This window comes from Rhodnius prolixus, unplaced genomic scaffold (genome assembly GCF_049639745.1).
Source record: "Rhodnius prolixus isolate KJV_2025 unplaced genomic scaffold, Rpr scaffold_4, whole genome shotgun sequence".
Classification (NCBI taxonomy): Eukaryota; Metazoa; Arthropoda; class Insecta; order Hemiptera; family Reduviidae; genus Rhodnius; species Rhodnius prolixus.
Genome location: NW_027411614.1, coordinates 28345697 through 28372019, shown reverse-complemented (window position 1 = coordinate 28372019; position 26323 = coordinate 28345697). Strand labels below are relative to the sequence as shown.

The 26323-nt window shown below is 31.9% G+C and overlaps 2 protein-coding genes and 2 long non-coding RNA genes across 4 annotated transcripts in view; 2 read left to right on the top strand and 2 right to left on the bottom strand.

Moving 5' to 3' along the window:
• LOC141456053 (uncharacterized) overlaps positions 1-3401 on the bottom strand; it is a 33611-nt gene extending 30210 nt beyond the window's left edge. Inside the window, exon 1 of the long non-coding RNA XR_012459564.1 lies at positions 3277-3401. This is a non-coding gene — a long non-coding RNA (uncharacterized lncRNA). The remainder of the gene's footprint in view (positions 1-3276) is intronic.
• Positions 3255-4763, top strand: LOC141456054 (uncharacterized). The gene is made up of 2 exons (XR_012459565.1): positions 3255-3387; positions 3467-4763. It is a non-coding gene; the product is annotated as an uncharacterized lncRNA (long non-coding RNA).
• An 8468-nt stretch (positions 4764-13231) lies between these two features.
• Positions 13232-18244, bottom strand: SelT (selenoprotein T). Its single transcript, XM_074131650.1, has 4 exons — positions 17897-18244; positions 17671-17800; positions 17215-17410; positions 13232-15882 (listed from the first exon to the last, which is right to left on the bottom strand). Exons 1-4 carry the CDS (start codon positions 18055-18057, stop codon positions 15755-15757), a joined length of 615 nt encoding a protein of 204 aa, XP_073987751.1. The 5' UTR covers positions 18058-18244; the 3' UTR covers positions 13232-15754.
• A 1449-nt stretch (positions 18245-19693) lies between these two features.
• Positions 19694-24320, top strand: Prosbeta2 (Proteasome beta2 subunit). The gene is made up of 6 exons (XM_074131647.1): positions 19694-19921; positions 20873-21052; positions 21988-22135; positions 23210-23377; positions 23460-23611; positions 24043-24320. Exons 1-6 carry the CDS (start codon positions 19860-19862, stop codon positions 24164-24166), a joined length of 834 nt encoding a protein of 277 aa, XP_073987748.1. The 5' UTR covers positions 19694-19859; the 3' UTR covers positions 24167-24320.
• Positions 24321-26323: the final 2003 nt, after the last annotated feature.

Genomic DNA, 26323 nt, shown 5'->3' with positions numbered 1-26323 from the left:
TCAGAAAGCTGTGTGAACCAGTTCCATTCAACTTTATTATACCCTGAATTATGTAGTTCTCTCAACCTGAGGAAACAAATTTTTGGCAGCCTATCTTCACTCATTTTTAATAACCTCAACCAATAGTTCAGAGTTCTCTTAAACACTTGCACACTCAAGGGAGGTCTACCGGATTCCAAACGCACTAAATAATCTGGGGTATTTTTGGCCCAACCCATCAGTTGCTTAAAAAATTTGACTTGCGTTCTTTCCACTACGTATAAATATCTAAATGCCCAAACTTCTGATCCATAAAGAAGGGTAGATGAAACTATGGCATCCAGTAATTTTACTTTGGACTCCCAAGAATTAGATTTACCCTTAGCTAAGATGCTTAATACTTTGCCCACCTGTGGCGTCGACTTGCTAACAAAGTGGTTTGCCGCGAGTTTAAATTTAGAATTGAAAGTAAATGGAACACCTAGATATGTATATTTTTTAACAGCATCGAGAGGCTTATCATTCCACGTAATTTTTTTCAAGTTTTTTAATTTATTTGATTTAGAAAAAGGTATTATTTTAGTCTTTTCTGAATTAAGTGTGATAGAATTGTCTGCACAGTATTTTTTTAATGTACTGATTTTTTTGATTGCATCAACCCAAGATTCTCCAAATATCAGTAGATCGTCAGCAAAAAGCAGCATCATTAATTCTTTCTTATTGTTGATATTTAATCCGATATGGTCATGTTTTACAAAGAAATCTACAACATCACTGATATAGAGTATAAAAAGGAGTGGACTTAAACAATCGCCCTGTAAAACACCCTGACTAATTTCTATATAATCAGTGCTCTCACAGTTCTCCTCCAAGAAAAGACAAGCGCTATCGTACATATTTTTTATAATTCTTATTAATTTACCACTCAACCCAAAATTAAACAGCTTTAGCCATAATTTTTCCTGATTCACACTATCGAACGCTTTTTTAAAATCGATAAATATTGCTAAAAAATAACTTTTTTTAAGTCTTGTATGTATGTTTATCATTGAGTAGAGTGTATATAAGTGATCCAAACAACTCCTACCTCTTCTAAATCCAGCTTGTTCTTCAGGTAGCAAATGGTTTGCTTCTGCCCAGTCATATATCCTTCTAGACACAATACCAGTAAATAATTTACAAACCGTATTAATTAGAGCTATCCCTCTATAATTTTCTGGCTCCTGAATATCTCCTTTTTTATATAACATAGTCATTTTAATTTTTGACCATAATTTGGGAACTTGTTCGCTCTCTAATATAGTGTTGAACATATTTAATAAATAATGTTCCCACTCTGGAGGTAAATGCTTAAAGATTTCATTTGGAACTTTATCTATACCTGGAGATTTACTATTTTTACAAAATTTTAATGCTACTTGCAGTTCAGCTAAATCAATATTCCGATCTAAGAAAGGGTCACTAACAGAATAAAATTCATTACATGTACTAATTCTATGGGGGTAGCTAGCTTTTAAAAAACCATTCCAGGTGGCAATATTGATACAGTTTGTTTTTAATGACTTCACACTAAAATATTTGACAGTTTTCCAAAAATCCGAGCTATTTTTAACATTAGAAAATTTAGATATCATGTTTTCAATATAACTTTTCTTCTTTTTAAATATTAAATTTTTATATGATTTCCTAGATAACAGGTAACCCTCCAATAAGTCGGAGTTGCTTGGATCACGTTTGAACAATTTATATTTATTTTTTACAATTTTCTTTAGATCATTAAGTTCTCCACCGAACCAAGGCTTGTTAGAGTACTGAATCTGCCTGTCATTAAAGCGCCTCTTTATTAACATACCACTGTCCAGTGCGGCTTTATAAATTGCTACCAATAAATTATTATTTAAATCTTCAACATTCTGACTATTAAAATAAAGATTATTACAGCATAAACTATTCTGAAACAAATATAATTTGCTACTATCCCATTTGATAATTTCATTGTATTTATTTACTTTATATTGTTTAAACTGGTTTAAAGTATTATTAAGGTTTATTGACACTAAACACAATAAATGATTTGAATGTAGAGATGAGTTTACCACAGAGAAATCAATAATAGAACTTAGAGTGTGCAAATTTGTCCAGACAAGATCAATTATACTACAACCACTTCGGCTGATGTATGTAAAGTTTCCAGGAGAATCAGATGGGCTCCTGCCGTTCGTTACAAACATTCCATATGATTCCATCATTTCAACAAGCAATTTACCTCGAGCGTTAACTTTCCCATCTGAGGCACATCTTTCACCACATAAGGCAAGGCCTTCAAATAATTCCTCGTCAAAGGAGTTTAAATTGCCGATTCTAGAATTGAAGTCCCCACCAATTATCTTATAACAGCAATTAGGGTATTTAGTTTCTATATCAAAGAGAAGATGATCCACAGACTCAATGCAATAATCTGTATCGGCACTGGGAGGCAAATAAACATTACCCAAAATTACTACTTCTTTCCCCAATGAAAATTTTATAACAATATACAGATTAGAATTTTCAATGATTTCAACATCACTAATAGATTTCCTCACCAGTACCATCAAGCCGCCGCTTGCGCGACCTCTGGATTTTTCCCTCACAGCTCTGCTCATATATAAATTAAATTCGTTTAGATAATTAGGCAGATTTACCTCTGTGGACATGACCCATGTTTCAACTAGACATATTACATGATATTGACTAAACAAATATTGCTCATTGATATCTAAATTAAACAAATTCTGAAAACCATCTACATTCCAAAAACAAATTTTAAAATTTCCGTTATCACTATCACGCACATCACAACCTAGACAAACAGCACTATCTGAACACTTTCGTTGCTATGAGGTGTTGGAGCCATCCAGTTTCTCTTGCTTCTCCTCTAGTTTAGATTTCGTTTCAAATCGCCTAATAAAGGACTCTATGGAGTTGACCTTTCTCAAGGGCGAGCTTCTAGGTAGACCCTTCCTCTTATTTCTTCTTGGAGTGATGACATTAGAATTATCTTTCCTTGAAGAAGTACCCGCTTGCACTAAATCTACTGTAATATTTTGTTCGTGTAATATTTTGACGAATCTCACCCTGAAGGCCTTTAATTAAATTGGCAATATCATTCAGTGTCAATGGGGAAGACATATTTGATATTATTGTGATAAAAATATTAAATTAATTTTATTAGGAGCCGCCTATATCATTTATTATTATCAGCTGTTAAATGTTCATATCCCAGCGTGTTTCAATAATAATCAAAAAGTTACTTACAAAAGAGTTTGTAAATGTTTATGTTCCAATGTACATTCCGTTAGATAGAGATAGTAGAGTGCACAGTATCTTGGCTTCCCCCACCACTGACTATGTAGACACTATTATTGAGTAATTTTAAAGTTAATATAAAAATGTTTTCATTAATAACTCGTAAACCACTCGATAAATATTTTTTAAAATTTGACAGAATTTGTAGAAGATATTAAACTATTGTTCTGCCAAAATATACTCACTGAAGTGACCTACAACCAATAGAAAAACTAAAAAAAGCAAGACACGATGTGAACACCTTTAAACACAACACAGAACTCCTGTTTGAAATTATATACTAAGCGAATTGTTTCATCAGTTTATTTTATTATCATGTGTACTTCCATTAAATGTGTACGTAATATTCATAGTTACAATGTAACCGTTTAAACATACTTTCGTAGCTTCAACAATTTTGTTGCAATTTCAGCATGTTGGGCCTCGGTGAGCTCTACTTGCAACTGAGTTCCTCTGGAATATAGTTGAACGGTTTCTTGCAGCTGAAATTTAAATCTAATAGATTTAAGACCATTTCCAGGATAGATCTTAATTACCGAATTGTAGAGGAAACATGTCGCTTCTGACCATTTCACTTTGGGTCATGAATTAAATTGCGATGTTTGTTGAGGAACTTTAAAAAACCAGCAGCAAATTGAGAAGTTTTTGATCCCTGACACGCAACTGAAGCCAACAAATAAATACTTATTTATTTTTCATTCTTTAAATTTTATTTTAAAAGAATGCTTTTGTATGCGTCTAAAGTGATTTATATTTTCCTTTTTAATTAGTACTGAAGATTACTTGCTCAATTTAATACAGCAGATCGCAGCATCTAATTTGCTGATACATCATTGTTTTATTTGATGACACTCCAATTTTTTATTATCAATTTCACATTTTGAAGATTTCGGAATGACTAACTATAATTAACTGTCCTCTAGGGACATATGATGCTCTGGAAACTCCACTCTTACTATAATTTGTTCTTTCTATAGTATATTAATCAGGAATAGGGTTGAATCAAATGAAATAAATTTCATTTTTATTATGTTTCTACTTTCATTGCTGTTTTCGCTCCGAACCACATTTATTCCACTTCAGACATTTTAATATAGATAGGTATTTTACCTACTTTCCCTTTACTATTTTTAGGCTTTTTTTTATATATATACTTCATACAATGGGTTTACTATAAACTCTCGCATTTACAATTTAAACAAAGAAAAATTTAAAAAGGAGAGAAAAAGTAAACAAAAAACAAAACAAAAGGAAACAAAATCGATTATCAACGAGGAAAGCCAAAAAAACTGAATTAAAAAAAAAAATTGAAAAGTATTATGGTAGTAATATCGTAAACTTTACTAGTTGATAGGTATGCAGTTAACGCTGATGTCCGTTATCAATCAATCTATCTATTTTTTTGCAGGAAGAGACGGCAGAGAAGGAGATAAAGGGATTAAAGGATTAAAGGGTGACATGGGATTGGAAGGTCGTAGAGGACCTCAAGGTTCCATTGGTCCTTCTGGCCTGCCAGGTCGAAAAGGAAGACCAGGTTTTCCGGGTATACCTGGCGATACAGGATTTGATGGTGAAATTGGTCCACAAGGCAAGTTTTTTTCTATAGTCATTCTTAATTAATACTTAAAATTTTAGGCAGAAAGATTTATGTGAGTTAGAAAGTCTTTTTGAAGATGTTGTTATAAGTAATTGCCTTTATAATTTTTTTTTTTCTGTAGGATTTCCTGGGAAAGATGGTTCATATGGTGTTCCTGGTCTTAAAGGAGATAAAGGATTGATCGGAGAACGAGGTCGAATAGGATTTCCAGGTTCCACAGGTCTTATCGGAATAAAAGTATTATATTAATACATTTGGTATTTTATTTTTACTTTTGATGAAGTTATATATATATATATTTCTGTTTTGAATTATATTTATAAGTCACATTTACAACTCATTACTTCCTTTTGTTATTTTTTAATTAAAACTATAAACTATCAAGTACACAGGTCAAATTATGTTTAAAAAATCATTTCAGGGTAGAAGTGGAAAACCAGGACTTCGTGGACGTCCTGGGCTTCAGGGTAATTCATCGTTTAGTGGCCAAATTGGGGACGATGGTGAATTCGGTAAGACCCGCTCAATTCTAGTATTTTAAGGTCCTTTTTTTAAAATTACCGTAATTAATAAATAATTTGTTTAATAGGTGTACCAGGATTCCCAGGGCCTCCTGGTCCACCTGGAATGCCAGGAAAGCCTGGATTACCCGGAGAGAATGGAATAGTTTACAACGGAAGTCCGGGGGCGACTGGTGATAAAGGTGAGCCAGGTATTTCTGGAAGACCTGGGTATGATGGTCGCAAAGTAAGTTATTTTTGTTCAAGAAAATTTAAAAATATCCAAAAGAAACTTAAATTAAAGGCCTAGTATAATTTCCATTTTGTATTGGCCTAATACCTAATATAAATTTTACGCATAATTAATTTTTGTGTGGGCTTGAACAGGGAGAACGTGGATATCAAGGAAAAATTGGAGAGAAAGGCTTTAAAGGGTCTCCTGGTACAATTGGGCCTCAAGGATTTCCTGGCAGGAAAGGTATGGATGGTTTTCCAGGAAGATCTGGCCCTCTAGGACCTCGAGGTCCAACTGGTCAGAAGGGATTTCGGGGCGATGATGGAGATCCAGGATTAGCGGGAATACCTGGTAACTTTATACACATACATATTAACTTTTACGAACTGGTAACTGCAGATTTGTATTGAATGTAGCATTTTTGCTTATTCAGATAATGTAGCATTTTTAATGGAAGCTTTGTAAAAACTAGTCTCCAGTACAATTTGGTTTCAACATTAACAGAAGAATGTATGGTTCATTAGCATCGTGACCAGTTTTATTTAGCTCAGGAACTAATCTTATGCTCATTTAGCTTCTATCTTAGAGACTCTACAACCTAAAAGTCCTGGCCTCCTCGCTAAAAAAAACTTCCAAAATTTTCTATCTTTAATGGTTGCCCTCATTTTGGAACCCAAAAGGATCTTCGCATCATTGGGCAAACTCACGTCAGTTTTGGTCTTCCAACTGTCTGAGTTGTACCAATTTGACCATCTTTTAACCACTTTGATGTGTGACTCTCTTCTAACTTGGTCACATAAATTAACTACACATTATCAATAACCTTACTTATCCTGACCATTTTAATATGTTTCATTTGGCAAGTTAGCTTTTACAAATTCAATTTTTTTTAACTTAGTGAGAGCCAAAACCGAAGAAGTTATAATTTTTCTCTGTAAAAATATTTTTTACGATTTTTTTATTGGACAGGTGTTCCCGGAGACGAAGGAGATAAAGGTCATATGGGTCCGCCTGGACCAACAGGACCTAAAGGACCAATTGGTTTTCCTGGTTTATCGAGCGGAGAATTGCCTGGAAGCAAAGGTGAAATGGGAGAACCTGGCATGCCCGGCCCTCGAGGTGCATCAGGGTTGCGCGGTCGTGTGGGACCTAGAGGACCATTCGGTCGACAGGTAATAAAGGAGAAAAAATAGGTCCTAAAAGTTTTACATGGAATTTGCGGTTTAAAACAAAAATTTTAAATTTTGTGGCTGGAATTGCTTTATAAGGAGCTGACATCCTTAATATTAAGTTTGTGTGTCGGATTCATTAATCTTTTACATCTTCCTTAGAGAATTTCCGTCTCATATTTCTTTTGTGAGGAAAAAAGATATTCTATTGTAATTGTCAAATTTTTTTATATCATTACTTTTTTTCTAGGGTGTTCCAGGTTTAGATGGGCCTCCTGGAGACGATGGTGTAAGGGGTTTGGCCGGTTCAAAAGGTTTAAGAGGTGATGCGGGACCTCCTGGACCTCCAGGTGATTACTTAAATAGAATAGAATAACTGTGTTAAATTCGATTAAGATCGAAAATTATAAGCATTCCTGTAGGGTTGGAAGTCGTTGTCTTCAAGACAGTCGCTTGGCGTTCTCCGCTGCTCCTTTATTATTGATATTATACAATATTATTACATAAATTATTAAAATCTATTGTCACATTTCATGAATGGCCACAATATGTCTGATCCAGAACAAAAATGTATGACTGTGCTTCTTTGGTTAGAACTACATATGTTGTCACTTCCATATATACATGTTGATTTTATATTTCCTTACAAATAAGTAACAGCGCGGAGTGAGAAGGACCTTAATTTTCATGTTTATATTTATAATTTTATTCCTCATTTCTTCGTATTTTCGTACATACTCAAGTTTTCATCGGTGCTAGAAATATTGCCAGCGTCGAATTGATACTGTCACTGAATGTTATTACAAACATAAGGTTCATTTATTTAAGAAACCTAAGTGCGGAACCTTGCTTTTAAATCATCAAGATTTTCTAGGATTGATAGTGAGATAAATCTGTTACTGCTTCCTTAATTCACTGTATTTATTGCATTATTCACAGGTATAGTATTTGGGAGACCGGAAGCAGGTGATACTGGTGACAGTGGTTCTCCAGGTCTGGATGGGAGACACGGTTTTAAAGGCCAGAAAGGTGCACCGGGTGAATTTGGAATACAGGGTCCAAAAGGTATAACAGGAGACCCAGGTTTTAGCCCACAAGGACGACCTGGACCGATGGGTTTTCCAGGTAGGAATTATACAAATATAATTAATTCATAATAGAGGACCTCTAAGTGATAAAACAGATTATACAATTTTTGGTTTTATAAATAAACCCAGAAAGCATAAAAAATGATGAAGAAGACATCAATATGTATTTTGTAAAGCTCTTATTAAAGAATTTATCTTCAAATTATGATGGCCATCTGGGAGAAGCTCGCTGCCGTTTCACTTGGTTAATGCTTAATATTGAGAAATTAATCCCCTTCTGAAAGCATGCAAACTTCATCATTCTCAAATAGATTGTACTTGCCTTCTCTCTCTAATTTCTTTTTATATCTCATCCCATACTACACGAAATTCTTCTCCGTTCAATGGATACGTTTTTTTCATAAATACGTTTTTTACTCCCCTATCTTTCGTATGATGCGGACGGCCGATCATTTTGACTTATATTTCTTTGGCACTGATATACAAAAATTTGTAAATAAGGCCAGATGTCAACAATTTCTTTAAACTATTTGAATTATTAATATTATTATTAATTGTTGTTTTTGTAATGTAAAATTGGATTATTGATCCAATATGTTTTTTATGTAAAATAAAATATAATATGCCATTGCACCAATATTCACAAATAGAATATTATACTTTTATTACTGTTTCATAAATTTCATTTTATAATTTAAAATCCTTCAGTTATTTGCGTAATAATTAACTTGCAATATAATTAACTGATAATTTTTCTCTTTACAGGAGTGTCTGTGCCAGGAATCCCTGGAATGCCGGGTATGCCGGGGTTCAAGGGTGGAAAAGGTGATCAGGGTGATATTGGACCACCAGGGCCTCCCGGCCGTCCTTCAGTAAGGTAACTTTGAGTATCTCACTACTATAAATCTTTTATCGAAATTCAAATCGAAGTCAGAAGTACTTTTTAAATTAAAGAAAAAAAAGTTACATTATTGAAGTTTTTATTCGCTGCAGCCCCAGCTTCTTTAATTCTGGTTTTAAAAGTTTCAGATGTTCATCTCCAATACATAGATTCAATTGTTTGGTGTACAGTATTTGACTTCTTTTTTTAATATAGTTAGTTCAGCTACTCATGATTCTATCTAAATTAAATTTGGGAATTGACTTACTTGTCAACTTACTTATTGACAATTGACGAACTTGTCAGAATTAAGCAAAACAAACTTGATAAGTATAAATATAGATGTAAATTTTCCAGCATTGCAGATTTAAAATGCTGTGAGACCTTTAAAGCTTTCTTTTTTTTCTTTTTTTTCCCTGTGATGTCCAGAAAGAATTGCTTTGCATCATTTCGCTCTGATTGTGGTTTAATCTTTATTATTTTTGTTCTATTGAAGTTCAAGAGGTATTGCTGGAGAACCTGGACTACCTGGGCAACCTGGCTATCCAGGGTTTAATGGAAATAAAGGAGTTAAAGGTGATCAAGGTTTTCAAGGACCTCTAGGTGATTACGGGCCACCTGGTTTGCGAGGAATGGATGGAACTCCTGGACTTTTTGGTTTATCAGGTTTTAAAGTTAGTTTCTTTTAAGACACAAATATTAGTAAAAAAAATAAATTATTACCCGGAAAAAATATGCATTGTACCTCCATTATATTCTATTCAAATTTTGTAGCCGTAAATTGAATAAAATCTGGTTACTCGTTTGTTAAGTAATGTAAGTTTCTAACTAACCAAAAAGCGTCTTTGTATATTTCAATCTAGGGAGGAAGTTATTAATTAAATTTATATTCACTAGAATAAACGAAATCCTATTTTTGGTAGTAGGTAAGATAAAACAGGTCTCAGGTCGCTTCCTCGGTCAGAGTTGTCGGTATGCAAGATACGTCGCCCTCCTCTCACTCTTCATTAACATTTTTACCTACTGCTACATCCCAAAGGCTTTTTATTGATGTACAGTTATCTGCAGGCAAATATGAAATAGGATGAGCCATCAGTTTCTTCTCACACAGTATACAGCAACATTCGCATCTAATTGATTTAGCCTAGATGTAGTAACCGATAGAGATCTTACTTTTTTTTTTGAGGCGCCTCAGGTGGAAATCTGTAATGCGCACTTCCTGCTTTTTTCCTCCATACAAACACTTTCCCTATACTTCTGTGCAATTACTTATTGTTAATACAAATGTTAATGAAACAATTAGTATAATAGATTTTACTAGAAAAATTTCACATTTCTTTAGCAGAGAAGAAATTTATTGTGAATTTTTAATCAAAATCGAAAAAATTTAAAATTGTTCATTAAAAAGAAGTCGGATATATCTATTGGCTCTTTTAACGTTCTACTACAAGCTCCTTTAAAAACAATAAACATTAATATTCTTGATTGCAGGGTATGAAGGGTGAAGAAGGTGACAGAGGATTCTTTAATTACACGAGTTTGAAAGGAATCCCAGGACCCCGTGGCCTTCCTGGGCCTAAAGGTAGTGCATAAAGTTAATAATTTACATCATTTCACCTAAAAATGTATTCCTGTCTTACTTTTTCAATCAAGATATTAGTTTTAAAGATCATTAAAAATAAAATAAAATAAGGACAGATTTTTTCCAAATTCTTGCTTTAAATTATTTCAATAAAAATTTCTGGCATTTAACCAAATAATTCGTTTTTGAAGAAAACAATCTTAAAAAAGAAACACTAAGGAATTTTTTATTTTTGTGAAATCTTGCTCAACTAATACTTTTTTTTTTAATGAAGGAAAACCTGGTTTGGATGGTTGGCTTGGTATACCAGGAATTCAAGGTATGAAAGGAGCGCAAGGAACTCCTGGAGCTCAAGGCCCTTATGGTTTTGAGGGACCTTTAGGCCCTGCAGGTTTTAAGGGTAGAAAGGGCGCTATTGGAGTGCGAGGACCACCCGGTGTCATAGGTATGTTTGAATATTAATTATCTCGCATCGTATTTTATTGAAGATGCTCTTTTCTGCTTAAAACCCACTTGCCGTATAACTTCCAAAAAACAAATTTAATCAAAAAAAAAAATTCTGTCTGTTACTATAATTTTTAATTTAAATTAGTTATTCACAAAAATGTATTTTCTAAAATCTTTCCTAGTTGCTTTGCAAAACTATCTGGTTCCCAACAAAATTTCATTCTTATGCCTCTCTTTTACAAATTTACATAGTGAGTGATACATCTTATCTCTTTGTCCTTCTGAAAGAATGAACTACTAACATCGCTATCTCTATATAGTTATCAACTCAGTAACATATTATTTTCCTCAAGAATCTACGTTGGGAAACAACTAGTCTTCACAATTTCTTTATCTTTTATCTCTTCCTTGATTTAAAAAAGGTTATTATTTATCGCAGGAACTGATGGAGAACCGGGCGTACCAGCTTTGCACGTGAGATCTCCTAAAAGAAGTTTTCTTTTTGCATTTCACTCACAGTCGGAGATGATTCCCGAATGTCCGCGAGGCACAAACAAATTATGGAATGGTTATTCACTTTTGTCTGTGGTTGGTGATCAACAAGCATTTACAATGGATTTAGGTAATTTGGATTCTCAGTTTGAAGTATCTATATCATCCATAGCTCTTGAATAATTTCAAGTTCCGAAATGCAAGTTCACTGTTAAACTAGATATTTTTTTTTTTTTTGACATTATTTGCTAGCATAAAAATAAATTTTCCTTGTCATACGAACATACAAGTTACGGAAACTGGAAGAGCGCAAAATTTAAATTCGATCAGGTGAAATACAGAAAAAGTAAAGATTTTGATGCTCCAGCATACTTAAATTCTAACGAAAATACAACGAATGAAAAACTGCCTTCAATTTTATTGTTGCTTCAAGGAAATTGTTCTTGTAAAGTTTAAAATCATGATTGTAGAAAAGTTTTAACAATGCAAGTTTGTTTCATACCCGTCAATTCGACCACCCTAAATCTTTTTTTACTTGTATATAAGCTCATTTTAATTATTAGCCATTTCCTACTTGATTAATGTTTAAAATTGTATAGGAACTCCTGGTAGCTGCTTGCGATATTTTTCAACCATGCCCTTTATATTCTGTAGTCCCAATCAAGTTTGTGACTATGCATCTCGCAGTGACTACAGTTATTGGCTTAGTACTCTTGAACCTATGCCATTTATGATGACTCCCATAGCTGCTGCAAATATGGGCAAATATATATCAAGGTTATACAAACATTTTACTTTATTAAATGCAAACAAATGCATTTTAATGCTTAAACAGCAATTTGATTTTTAGGTGTGTTGTTTGTGAGGCTCCTACGAGACTGTTAGCTATGCACAGTCAAGCAATGTCCTTTCCAGAGTGTCCCGAAGGCTGGGAGGAACTTTGGATTGGCTATAGTTTTCTAATGGTAAGAAGCTTCTAAGATTGCTTAAGAAAATCATCTGTTTATTAAATTTTTAATTTTCCAAACTACCGTTTCTTTCTCATATCATACCAAGTAGTAGAAAATCAGAAGGAAATCTGAAAAACGATTCCATAGTTTTGCAAAGAATCAATTAAATTGAAATAAAAATAAGTACTTTTAAGAATAACCGTTTTAATTTACTAAAAAAAAAATTTTACCAATCTCTTTTTTGATCGCAGAGCGCTGCTTAGAAAAAGCACACACGAGAAATATTTAGTTAGGGAAGCAAAAATATAGAGCACTTTTGAAAAATCAACTTCGAAGAAGATACTTCTCTTGTATGCAATATTTATACTGAGGAATCAAAATAAAACTTTCGAATTAAAATTTGTCTTCCGCTCTTTATAAGAGAGTCTCCTACCTTTTCTTTCCGATTTGCAATCTCGGAAGAAAATTACTTTTGTTTTTCATTTTCGTACGTACGCAAACTAAATTTCTACCAAATACAGTTGATTCACTAAGTCCCTTTACTGCCTAGTCATATAATGTATAATATATAATATATAAAATATATAGCTCATAGCTTTAGTAAATAACTTTATCTAACAATGTTTCTCACATTTAGCTTTCTTTTATGTAGCATTCAGCTGGAACTGAGGGTGGTGGTCAACGACTGATGAGCCCTGGATCATGCTTAATAGATTTCCGAGCATCGCCATTTATAGAATGCCATGGAGATGGTAAATGTAATTATTACAACTTTGCTCTTTCCTTTTGGCTAGCAATCGTAGAAGATAGAGAAATGTTTAGAAAACCACTAAGTCAAGTGCTGAAAGGATATCATTATAAAAAGAGAACCAGTAGATGTGTTGTTTGCTTACGCAAACTCAATAATTATCCTAAAAATATTTAGACTATTCAAAGTCTAAAATTTTAAGGCTGTATACCGAGAAGTTTCTTATTTTTTTTTGTAAATACTAGCTTTGTGATTTAATGTGCAACACTTTGCTATAAATTCACTGCCATAAAGGAAATGGAGGCCAATATTTTTGTATATTTGTCCACGAAGTAAATTATTACTTTCATTACCCAAAACCTCTATTTCCATTTTTTTATTGTAAAATAATTTTATTGTTTTGCATGAAAAAGTCAAGAATGTAAATAAAACTCAAAGTAAATAGGTAACTTTGTTAAGCTAACTCATGTAAAAATCAAGTGTACTTTTTATTTCTGACCAATCAACGTGCCATTGTAATTTATTAAATTGTAGCAATTTTCTGTATTATTTATGTTATCTTAAGTTTGAAATTAAATAAATTTTTTGTAAATATACCAGATTTAATTGCAAAAGCAACTGAAAAATGTTTTAAAAACAAATTGGTTTCAACTGTATTATATTTTTGTACGAAAGGAAATCCAGGTCAGTTTAGTAACTAAAAAAAAAATATTTTCAAACAAAAAATACAATCATTAAAACTGAAATTAGATTTCTTGAATAGTTTATTTAATCTTAGTCTTACGCAAAACTATTTTTTTAAGGCATCTTAAAAAAGAACTTAATAAGCCTCATCCATAAAAAGCATACTCGTATCTCCTGATAAATCAACAGATAACCACTGCGTAGGTCAGGAAGAGAACATACATAAATTCCGTCAACCGGCATTAGAATTTCGAAAATCCTCTTGAAAAGATCTAGATGATTTATGTATTTCCGGGCATTTGGTAATTATTCAGGCAAATTTAATCTATTGGAGAAATTTTAAATTCTTCCCTTAAAATGGACTGTACACCATATGGATTGATTCTGGTTGAGACTTTAATGAGTTCTTTTGCAAAGCAACCTGCATACTTTGATGTAATTAACCAATATCGGGGTTCATTCACATAATTTGATTTTTCCGAACTTGCTGAAGAGATTTATTCCACTGAGACAATAACAACCATTTTGATAATTTGAGTAAAGTTTCTCTTCAAATGAAAAGGTTAATAAAATGCGAAACTATTGTAAACGCCTTGAGCATCCCCAAAACAATGCAAATTAAATCCTTCTTTGATATTAATTCTTTTATGGCATACAGTTTTAAGAGATCTGACAACTTAAAAGAAAAGAAAATTATCCTTAACCTTAAGCTGGAACTTGCAATGGCTTTTTTAAAAGCGAAAGGTTCAAAGAATCAGTCTCGTTTTACTAAATAAAACACCATAGTTAAGGAATTAGTATATATATTACATCTAACAAATTCAATGCAATCAGAAAACAAAAACTAAATTTCATTCTCTGTGATACTTATAATGATGATTTATATCATCCAAAAATATAATACCTCAAAAGTATTTATTAATATTATAAGTGTAACCAATTTAACTAGGTTAAATTAACTAATGCTCAATAGCAAAAAGATCTCACCAGAACTTTTATTATTTCATTTTTACTTGTGAATGAATTTATTTGACAGCTACAATAGAAGTAACTTTCTGCTAATTTTTTTGAAAAATTGACATTTTTAGGAAAATATAACAATGTATACACTTACTCAGGGACTTTCACAAACCAAAATCGTTTTAAAGGTTTCTGATATAGAAACTAGTGAATAAAGCTGGGTACTTGCAGAGCCAGTTTCTATCATAATTGTTTAATTCTTATTAAAAGAAGTTCCTCATACAAACCAAAAAAATAATTGATTTACATCGGTTCTATTAAAATTTGAGGATTAATTTGGCATGAGCCCATACTTCTTTAATAGAACTAAATAAAAAAGCAGATAAAAAAAAAGAAAAGTGATTACAAGTAATTTAATTCGTCACTTAAATGTCCATCATTGCACGCCTAAAATCTGGAGGATTGGTCGTGAAAGGATCTACACCTTTTCCTACAGTTGTTGAATTGTTTTCTTTATTTTAGCCCAGATGAATGAATAAACAATAAACGTTGGATGCTTAGAAAAGGATTGTATTCTTTCCTGACCAACCCTCCAGAACCAAAAAGTCTAGGTACTAGCAAAGAAGTCAAACGAAAAAAATTGATAAATAAACTTGTTGAGAACTAATTTGAGTTTAAAATTTATTCTCTAAAAGAGAATATTTCAACCAGAATTCAATTACTATAAATTTTTAATCAGCTTAAAAATAAACAGCTATAATACCATATATAAATATATTTTATTCTAAAACAGTCCTTTGATTTGGAATGTTTTTATTAATAACCAATCAATGAGAGACTAAAAAATCATTTAATTAAATTTTTACACACACCATTCGATAACTTGTACCAAACGTCCAAGAAAGTTCAAACTTTTTTGTATAAAATTCTACTATGACAACATATATTGTATAATATTAACTGAGCCTGAGTTAAATTTTCAGGAAAATATCTAATTTGTTCGAAAAAAATTATACATAAATGGAACAGTCATTGTTTCCCAGTTTTGCTCACTTTTTTACGGAAAAATTGCTTTATGCAATCAACAATTAATTTTTATTTTGGAAATCCAGGTTTCATTGGCTCCGTTGGATCGTCAAGCAGCATATGATTATCAATAATCTGAAATAATTCTGGCGGCTGAGGTATCCTACCTGTCTCAAGTTTAGACCACACTGGTATATCTGAATTTAAAAAAAAATAAATAAATAAATTAATTCGCTAACATTACCTTTAATAGTTATTATAATCTTAGTGAATTCGAAAAAAACAGACTATGCCTTTGAACTATGACAGGTATAATTTTTAATGAAATATATAGTTTCCTCAACCATCCTGCATTAATTTCCAAAAAGTGTGGGCCTCATATAAATAGTCTTAAAATCTTAAATATCAATTATATTTAATAATATAAAATAAAAAAATTAAAACGAAATGGTAGCCTAAATGAAAGGATAAGTTCAGAGGGTAGCATAAACTGTTTTCTAAGCGGAGATCCCGGGTTCAAATCCAGTTGCTGGGGCCCTTAGATTTTCTCTTACCACAAGCTTCTTACAACTTATTGTCCGGTGATGGATTATCTGTAATGAGAGAACTGTCAGGAGGCCGGCAATGCTCCGGAAAAGCTCCAGGCGCTAATAACCTGATGTTGACCTGTTACCCAAGGTGTTCCAGCATGCCGTAAAAAGCGACTTATAGCGGCGGTAAGGAATACCACTTTCCTCTCTGTTCTGCGGAAGGTCAGTCTGGTTTATCTTCGGGGAAAAGTTCCGCCCCACAACATGTCCGGTGGTTGTAGGCGATTTTCGGTATAGTGATTACGAAGAATGGATTGTTAAGTGGACGATTCTCAGTTTGAATACCCATTGTAGCTTCTTTATATTTGATAGAAAACATTTTTATAGCATTGTATGTGCTTCCGCCCTCTTCTACAAAACCTAACTGACAGTTGGACGGTATACACTTCCAGAAAAAATTGACGATTACTTTAGTTTATTTTCATGTCCGGTAATTGTATACCTATGTCGAGAAATGACAACATAGTAACCAGAGATACTAGCTGAAAAAAGCCATAAGTGCCTGTGATCTCAAATGTTAAAGCGCCTCAAAAATAAATTGACTTTACATCAATTGTAACCTTTAACCCTAAATTCACATTTAATTCAACTGTACATCTATTTTTGACTTTTTTGAACTTCACCTTTTCTCTGTACAAACCATTTTAAGTAGGACAACAATAAATTGTATGTGAAAGAAACCAAGTTATCTTACTTTAATTATTATTTTTACATGAATTTTAATTTTACGACCAACCAGTTGACAAAGCAAAACCCAACAACCAAAATATTAGGAAAAATTGTTGGTATCACTGTGAGTATTTAATACAAAAAAAATTTAAACATTTTGTACAAGAGATTCAAATACTTCTATTCTCAAGTTTGATCCCTTTCTCTGAACACTGTTGTATAGTCAAAAATAAGAATAAAACGTTAAATATTTAATTAAAAATTCATTACCATTAAGAAGAATTTCAAAAGCACCCGTTGAAATAAAATGTCCTTCAAGTGCATTGGTCATAAAAAAAATCATCATGCAGGACCAAATTTTATTTTCTGTACACCAAGTCCACCACGAAGGGGTCTCAATTCCAAACTTGTTGAAGAGATTTATTCCACTTAATACTGAGACAATAACTACCATCTTCAGCAAGCCCTAAAAGTAAAAAATATATATATAAAATATAATGTAAAAATATATAATGTATAAAAATAAACATTCCCACTAAAAATACATTCCTAATAGTCTACAAAATTGAAATAATCAATTTATTAAAAATATGGAGAAAGCCCTAATAATCAAGAAACTTTACAGCTATTATAAATGTTTTGTAACGCATCTAATAAGAACAGAAAGTTGCTTAAAGCACTCTCATTAGAAGTAAATTCAACATAACATTTATGAAAAACTCTTACCAAAACTCTTGCAATTAACATATGAATACCAGGTGGATCATAATTGCTTCCAGTAATGCTAATTTCTGGATATTTTTGTCGAATAATGTTAGCATAATCTTCAAATACCTTTCGATAACCGCAGGAATAACTAAAAAAATATCATTAATTCAGCAAATCCTAGAAACAGTAAATTAACAAAATACCAACAGCAACTTAAATATACGCAAATACGTTAAATACGTACCAATAAAAAAATTTTAAGGTCGGCCCTATATTTGTATTTAATCCAACTTTAGTAATAGGTATTTGTTTTTCTGATGATGTGTGTACACATAAATCCTTAAATGAGCATATAGTAATATATAACAAAAAACATGAATAAGCTATTTTTGAATAATCAGTCATGCTTCCAACTTTACGTAATCTTGATAAGTAATAGATATCATGAAACACTTTATTCCTACACTGTTATAAATTTGATAACCATCATCTACCTAATCACAAGACAGATGGTGATAAATTGCATCATAACTAATATATATGAATTCCGTCCCATAAAGTTGTTATTATCCAACAAAGTTTTTTTAATGTTTCTTTTTTGCGATATCTTATTTATTCTAATAACATTTAGAATATTTTTAACATCTTTAGAAAACAATACAAATGGCCGAGAAAATATGGAGCCTATTTTAATTTCAAATATTGAAGATTCACTTACTAAAGGTACAGTCACCTGATGCAAAAAGTTATTTTCCCAAACCTAAAAAAAATAGTTTACGAAATTGTTTTTAGTACAATAAAATAAATGAATTACTTTCCATCAAAGCTTCCAGAAATTTTTCGGTTTTTGAATACACAACAGTACCTTTGTATTTAATCAGCATTAAATCAATAAACCACGGTGGGTCCTGGCCTCCTCAATGAGCGCCCGACATTCAGCACCATTCGGTTTGCAGTTTTTTTCAATTCTTAACTCCTAGCAGCCTTAAACCATCGGTCGTGACACCTTCTGCCCACCTTGGTCTACCAGCATTTCTGTTTCGAAAGAGCACCTTTTCTAAAACCTCCCTCAGGATATCAGTCTCTCCAATCCTGCCAAGCTTAGCCTTCACATGTTTTTGACAACACATTCTTCGCCGAATAGTTTATTCAACTCCTGTACTTTCTTCTAGCCAGTATGACGCATTTCTTGTTCTTCCATAACCAAATATTTTGTTGATGGAACTTTCTTTCGAAAATAAATAGTTGCTTCTTATCATTACTTGATATGGTTCTCCTGTAAGGCACAAGTAAGGAATGGTTATATATACAATTCATTATATTTTTTTCTCTTAATCGAACCTGGAATACTTCTACCTCACGGTTTAATGTTATTAGTCAAGAAATGGCGAAAAATCGAAAACATTAATAAATTAAGAAGATAGATATGATTAAGTACTGGTTATGACGGTATGCGTTTGTGATTCTGTCAATCCACCAAGTTATATGCGTTTATGGCATAATATGGAAACTCCAAATATATATATATATTTTTTTTCACACTTGCGGATATTTTTGATGTCTTGGAAGTTGATTCATTGCAAAAAAAAATCGCCTACAACTTGTACTAACAACCACGCTTCGAAATTCCTTCCAAAGGTTGTGCATTGCAAAAATTCAGAAGATTCGCTGGAATAACTTTTGCATGCAAGGGGATCCAGAAACATAACCTAGAGCGTTCAAATAATTCTTATTTTTTGAAGTTTATGGAGATGTTAAAGCATATTAACTTTCGTTTTTTATTCTATTTTGCTGTCACGTATGCCTCATGGGAATTCTTTTTTTCTGCTCAGTGATCACTAGCCAAAATCAAGAACTGGATCTTTTAAGACATAATCAATTATTCAATAATGTGATTTTACCTTTTTATTTCACAGTATGACATTCAAATGAGAATGATTTGTACAAATAGCATTTAAAAAAAATTATTTTTATGTACACAAATTAACATTACTTTCGTGAACAGCTATTCAGTTTGTCAGTGACGTGATGTGATGATTTCTGATTTGTTGTTGTTGTAACCTCTCCTTAACCAAGTGACTGGTCAGTTCGTACTTTTTGCTGTTGGTTGCAAGGAACTGATCGCAAGCGTTATTGCTCGTTGCATTGATTTCTCTTGAACTGCTATACCATTGATAAATTTATATTTATTTGTGTAAATTATTAAAATGGCTGGTGCCTACGCTTTGGAATTTCGACAACCAGGATTCTCTTTTGAAAATTGTAAAAGGTAATTGAAATTAATGTACTCATCATGCCTCACCTTTAATTTTTCGCCGTTCGTAATAGATGTAAATTTGTGTGTAAAATTAATGTTTGAAATACACTCCTCAATTGAAAAAAAAACATGGTGTTTTTTTAAACATATCACAAGAAAAATTGCTGCTACTATTTCATAAATAGGCAATTATTTTCTGTCGCAAGTCGGGTAACCAATCCTCGAAAATTAAGCGGATAAATAAATTAAATATAGTTTATCGGGATTATATTTAGTTAGTATGTGTGTATGTGTAGTTCAGCCTAGCTCTATGCAATAATTGCTTAGATTTACCGAAGCTTATTGTGCATCAGTTATTTACTTACATAATTTTATTGCATTATCAGTTTTCTTTTATTAAATTATTCAATATAGTTCAAAAATTAAGTTTTTCAGCAGAAAATTAATCGTCGCCGAATGTCTTAATGTTGCAAAAGGTTTTTCAAAACATTATATGTACATTCTTATTACTCAAAAGTTTTATTTTTTGTTTGCATCATTGCTATTATTGTTTTAATTTTTTGGCGCATCGCCTTCTGTGGTCAGATTATTATAGTAATTATCACAATTATTATTATTTATAAAATAAGAGAAATGCAAAGCCTAGTTTTTCAGGCAGAATTTACGACCATTAAATTAGATGTTGTGGACGGTAACTTAAAATATATAAAGTTAATTAATTATTGTGAAAGATGGCTAGTTGGTTCCTGAATGATGACATTACGGAAATAAAAAAAAACTGCTGGCTCTTCCTAAAACTACTTTCATTTCTGAAATAAACTTATTTAGAACTTATTTGTTACATTATCTTTAAAGTGCCGTTCATTTTACTTGAATGAAAATACATTTTTTGCTTAAATTAAGTTGAATTAAGTTTTAGGTTTTCTCTAATAATAATTACTGTTTCTATTTAAACTGTTACAGAAATGCGTTGCTTTTGGAAAAAGGTTTCACTGCCCCAAAGGCCAGAAAGACTGGAACAACGATTGTTGGAATCATTTTTAAAGATGGAGTTATTTTGGGTGCTGATACGCGTGCCACAGAAGATACCATTGTTGCTGACAAGAATTGTTCAAAAATCCATTACTTAGCAAAAAACATGTAGTGAGTGTAATTCATATTTCACGAGGAAGTAGGAAATAGTTAAGAAATTAACAATTACATAATGTAATAACGAATTGCACTTTTTAAGCCTTACTAAGTATTCATTAAAAAATAGGAATCTTTTCTGTCTAAATAAATTTAGAAAAATGTAACTAAAACATATTTTGAAGCTTTGTCTCGGTTTGTGTTGACTACATTTACAATTTCCGATTATTTTATTTTAAAAAAAACAAAAAAAACAGAATTATTACTTGCATGATTCCTTGTGTGTTAATAACGAATGTTTATATTTGGTAAAACTAAGCATCATTCTTGGTCTAAAACCACCGACTGGTGGATTGCCCTCCCAGAGTTTTGTTCCTAACAAATATAATCAAACCTCCTTTCTATCAAACTTATAAATCTGGTTGCCTGGGAACAATTCTAAAAACTAACCCTTGGATTCACAAAGGGAAGAAATTCATGGGTGCTAATTCAATGATACTAATGTAGATTATTTAAATTCTGGGCTTGCACCTTGACACATTTTTTTGTAGTTTATTATTTAGCAACTTAATGAAGCTAGAAGTGCCACGACAATACCAACGCTAATATGTGTTGTGGACTCGTAAGTTCGATTCTCGGTCTGGGTCTTGGATTTCATTTAGAGGTTAATAATAGGATTTGATTGTATGTTTGCTATCCGCCTCGTCCTCAGCACTTAATCGTTAATTCGAAGTTACTTTACATCAATGAAACTGCAATTCATGCAGTTAGGGAACTCAGAATTTCCGATTTGAAGTTAGATTTGAAAATGGGTTATATACACTAATAACTTATAATTGTAACAGGGGAGTTACAACGTAATGTTTTAAGAAACAGACTACAACGTAAAGTTATAGTGGAATGTGTAATTCACAACTATCGTTTTGCTTACTTGATTCATAATGCTTCAGTTGCTGTGGAGCTGGAACCGCTGCTGACACAGAAATGACGACTCTTACGATTGCTTCCCAGCTAGAACTTCACAGACTAAACACAGGAAGAATTGTGCCAGTTCGTACTGCTAATCGAATGCTAAAACAACTTTTATTTAGATATCAGGTAAGAGCTTTCTTTGTATGTGCCAAATGTGCTTCATTTATTCCTTACCAGATTTTAATAAAAGCGGCAGAATTGAAAAGAGGTGTAACTACTTAAACGAATTTTCTTACAACAGTTTGCTTACTAAAGTTTTTTGTAATTTAAAATTTGCAGTTACCATAGACAGTTAATTTCAATGTTACAAATGTTGACTTAATTAAATTGAAATAGTTAAAGGTATCTTGATTTCTCAGTTTCGATAAGTTTAAAACTTTTATTTTTTTTCCTTTAAACGGTACATCCGCTTTCTCTAGTCTACTCTTTTCGTAGGTTTCTGACCGCATGCTTTGAGCGTGCGTCCTTAGCGCACAACTGGTTCATTGCCTCCCAAAGTTTTTCTTTATGTCCAATAAAAGTGATACTTTAGGTCATACAGTAATATAATTTTTTATATAACATAATATAATATCATTTTAAAAACTTTCATTAAAACTTGGTTGATTTTTTTTTTTTTTTTTTCACAGCACTGCAATAACACTTTAGAGAGAAGCTAACCCTATTTCGCCTTTAGAACTGCCTTAAAGTGGATTAAAAAAAAAAAAAAAATTGTACTTGTATACAATTAGTAATATGTGTACCAAGAACACTTCTTGGGGAAAGATTGCAATTGAAAAATATAAAGACTTATTCATGACCTTAGTATACCATTTTCAAAGAAAATCGTTGGAGCCATTTAATAGAGCCATTTAATAGCCATTTAATTCGGTCAATCGATCTTGTTGTCGGTCGAGGTCACTTCATTTGGGTTTTAAAAAATGAAGGTGTCTATTCCAATTTCTATTCCCTACAAAGGGGAGAAGATTGGGGTTAGTTTACTACTGCCAAGATAAACAAATACCTTATTGATTTCAAATGCAATATTTCTAAAACGTGCATAAAACCATACCCCATATTTTTTTAAACTATCCAATTGTTTGGTTTTTGTCGTACACCGATATCTTTGTTCGGTATTAAGACGTTAACATTGACTTATTTAACTGCGAAATTAATTTATTATTCTATTGATGTATTTTGTATTTTAATTTCATTTATTAGGGTTACATTGGAGCTGCGTTAGTACTTGGTGGTATTGATAATGATGGCCCACATCTTTATACTATACACCCTCATGGATCTACTGACAATCCTCCATATACATCTATGGGATCTGGTTCTCTTGCAGCAATGTCTGTATTAGAATCTCAATGGCGGCCACATATGAACGTAAGTTCTTTTTTTAAATATCTGTTCTTTAACAACGTAATTGAAAAACTTTCGAATTCTACTCTTTTTTTTTTATGTTTAGGAAGAAGAAGGAAAGCTGTTGGTTCGTAATGCAATAATTGCTGGCATATTTAATGATTTAGGTTCAGGAAGCAGTTGTGATATTTGTGTTATAAAAAAGAACCAGGTCGATTATATTAGACCATATGATGTTGCTAATTTAAAAGGAGTCAGGTAAGATTTTTTCTCTTATAAAAAATGAAATAAAGTGAAATAATCATTGCAAATTTAGAGGACACTCTAGATTAAATAATTCCAAGTTGCCTTCTTTTCTTTAAAGGACTTAAGTTTTTATTTCCCAAATTTACCTCACTTTTTCATGAATGCTGTTTGAAAATATAAATTTATCTGAATAATATCTTTTTTGAATTTTGTTAATTAAAAATTTTGAAAGAATTTTCCTAATTTTTTTCTATTCAAGTAACAACTTTTATATTTCTAAAGATTCGCCGCATCGATTGTATGTTTATACTTAAAAAGTCTGATCTTCGAAATTTTATCGAGATGTTACATTATCTTCCAGAGAATCTAAATAGATCATACAGATGAATATTTATGATTAAACAGTTCAGATTAAAATAATAAAAATATGGTATATATTTCAGGCAGGGAAATTATAAATTTCATCGAGGTGCAACTGCTGTACTTTCACATCGTGTCGTACCGCTGGAAATCGAAAGTGAGGAAGTAAGAAGATTTGATCAAGAAAGTATGGACACTTCATCTTGAGCATATTTGAAACAATATTGCTTCCCAAATTTGGTTGGGATTAATGTACGTGACGATTTGTCATGAAATAAAAGTTTTGCATTTCTCCTAACAAGGTCTATATTATCTTCAGTCTTTGTCTTAATCTTGAATAAATTCTATTATTTTCATTTTATTTTAAATATTTTTATTTTTGAACTATCTGCACATTCAGTTTTTCCCCGCCAAGTGTCCAAAAATAAATAAATAATGATCTCTTTTTGTTTCTCCCTGACATTTCCTATTCTTTACGTCCTCCTCACCTTCTTTCTCTTAGAAAATGCTTTACTAAATAAATAAATAAATAGATCCCTTTTGCAAACAAAAGCATTTTACCTGGCCCTTCGTCCAGTGTTTATTTGTAAGCATATAAACTTATGCTTATAAAATTTTGTGAAATAAAAATTGATAATTCGGTAAAAAAGTGTGAGCTTAGGTATAAAACTTGGCATTTTTATATGTAGTTTTAAAAGTATAGAAAAAATATATATTTATTTTACAAATAAATTGAATAGTCAACGGTTACACCACTTAAGGAGAGTTTAGAGATTTAGAGAACCTATGTCAAAAACGATTAAGAGCAAAAGTAAATATTATATGACTGGATTTCTTCAAATTTATATACTGAAAATACCCTAATTAGAAACCTATTTTTATTTTTCATTATAATTTTCGCTTGAAAAAGAAACTAATATTTTAAAAGCTCCTAGGAATTCCAAAATAGACAATGCAACTGTTGTTTTAGAACGAAGTGAGTACTGGAATGTTAGGAGCTCCTATTTGATCTTTCTACTAATTAACGAGAGAGCTCTAATGCAGTCCCTGTTACAGAAAATCTTTTATTTGCTAAGCAAAAATTGTAACCATCCTTATAGTGTTCGAAAGCCTTGTCAGGAAAACAGACGGTATTTCTAGAGTAAAATCCTAAAAATATCTCATTTGTCGTATTTTTTTTTACAGGATATTTGTTTCTTACCAAAGAAAACAACTTGTTTCATCACGTTTCTAATTGTGAAGTTTATTTCATTTTAATTGACTACTTTTTTTATTAGTGAATATTTCTATTCTCGTTGGGAAACATTTCAAAATCCACAGGTTCAAATTTATTGCCAAGTGATGGTTATGTAGCGTCCATTGAAATTTAGACGCTCGTATATTGCATGTTCAATCCCATGTAATGATGGTCTTCTTTTAGCTCTATCCATTATGTTCAAAAGTATTTTCAATTTTACCTGATGAATCTTATGTAAAAAGGACAAGTCGTCTCAAGCTGACATCTACTACCAGAAGAAAGAGTCTCATATTTCACTACTTAAGCCACGCCAGGAATGTTTGTAGAAATAAATAAAAAGTATAAATGTGAATTTGTTTTGCATTTATTTACTTCTTATAAATTATAGTGTACTGTAAGTAACTCTTGTATTTTTATTATTAATTATCTAGCTGACAAAAAAGAATTCATCAGTTAAATATGATTCATTCATTAATCACCTAAATATTGGAAAGTAAAATTCAGAGCAGGAGAATGTTTTCGTGAAGTACTATTTATCTATTTGACTGGTTCATCATTCAAGAAGAAATAGCCTACTGTCAAATTAAGTAATGTTTTTTGCCATGTTTTCGACAGAGAGAGTAGGTTATCTTCAGGATTTATAATGATTGAAAATAGCACATTGTGTGTATGTATTGTGTGTTTATAATGTAAATGAGATAACCATAAACGTTTTCGTTATAACAACTTATATCGCTGATAGTCAAAGCCAACATTTCTAGCCATCTATGGATGTAATAGTGACAGTCCGAAATCTAGAAGTTGATAGAATTCGAACATTTCCTAATTTTTAATTACAAATGCTACAAATTTTGGTGGATTCCTCTTTTTTTGCATTTTAATTTCTTAAAGTGCCAGTAGATGGGACTAGTAGCTAAAAATGTGGTTCTAACTTAACCTTCTCAATAGTCCAAAATGTTATACTTAATAGTGAACAGTAGTGATGGGCAGAACGAGTCCGCGTTTGGAGTCGTTGGATTTGAATCGGTTCCAGGGTTGGAATCGATTCCAACAACTCGTTCACTGATTCCAGTCTGTACTTACCCTATGCATTAGTACAAACGTCACGCATTGTAATTAAATAAATC

Bases quoted from the DNA above. Each gene is read 5' to 3' on its own strand.
- SelT (XM_074131650.1), bottom strand. From the start codon at position 18,057: ATGACTGATTATTCAAAAATAGCTTATTCATGTTTTTTGTTATATATT. The intron at 17,801-17,896 runs GTACGTATTTAA...ATATTTTTTTAG, and splicing joins ACCTTAAAATTTTTTTATTG to TTATTCCTGCGGTTATCGAA. The intron at 15,883-17,214 runs GTAATGAATTTT...TTTTAAATTCAG, and splicing joins TTTTGAAATTCTTCTTAATG to ATATACCAGTGTGGTCTAAA.
- Prosbeta2 (XM_074131647.1), top strand. From the start codon at position 19,860: ATGGCTGGTGCCTACGCTTTGGAATTTCGACAACCAGGATTCTCTTTT. The intron at 23,378-23,459 runs GTAAGTTCTTTT...TTTTATGTTTAG, and splicing joins AATGGCGGCCACATATGAAC to GAAGAAGAAGGAAAGCTGTT. The intron at 23,612-24,042 runs GTAAGATTTTTT...TATATATTTCAG, and splicing joins GCTAATTTAAAAGGAGTCAG to GCAGGGAAATTATAAATTTC.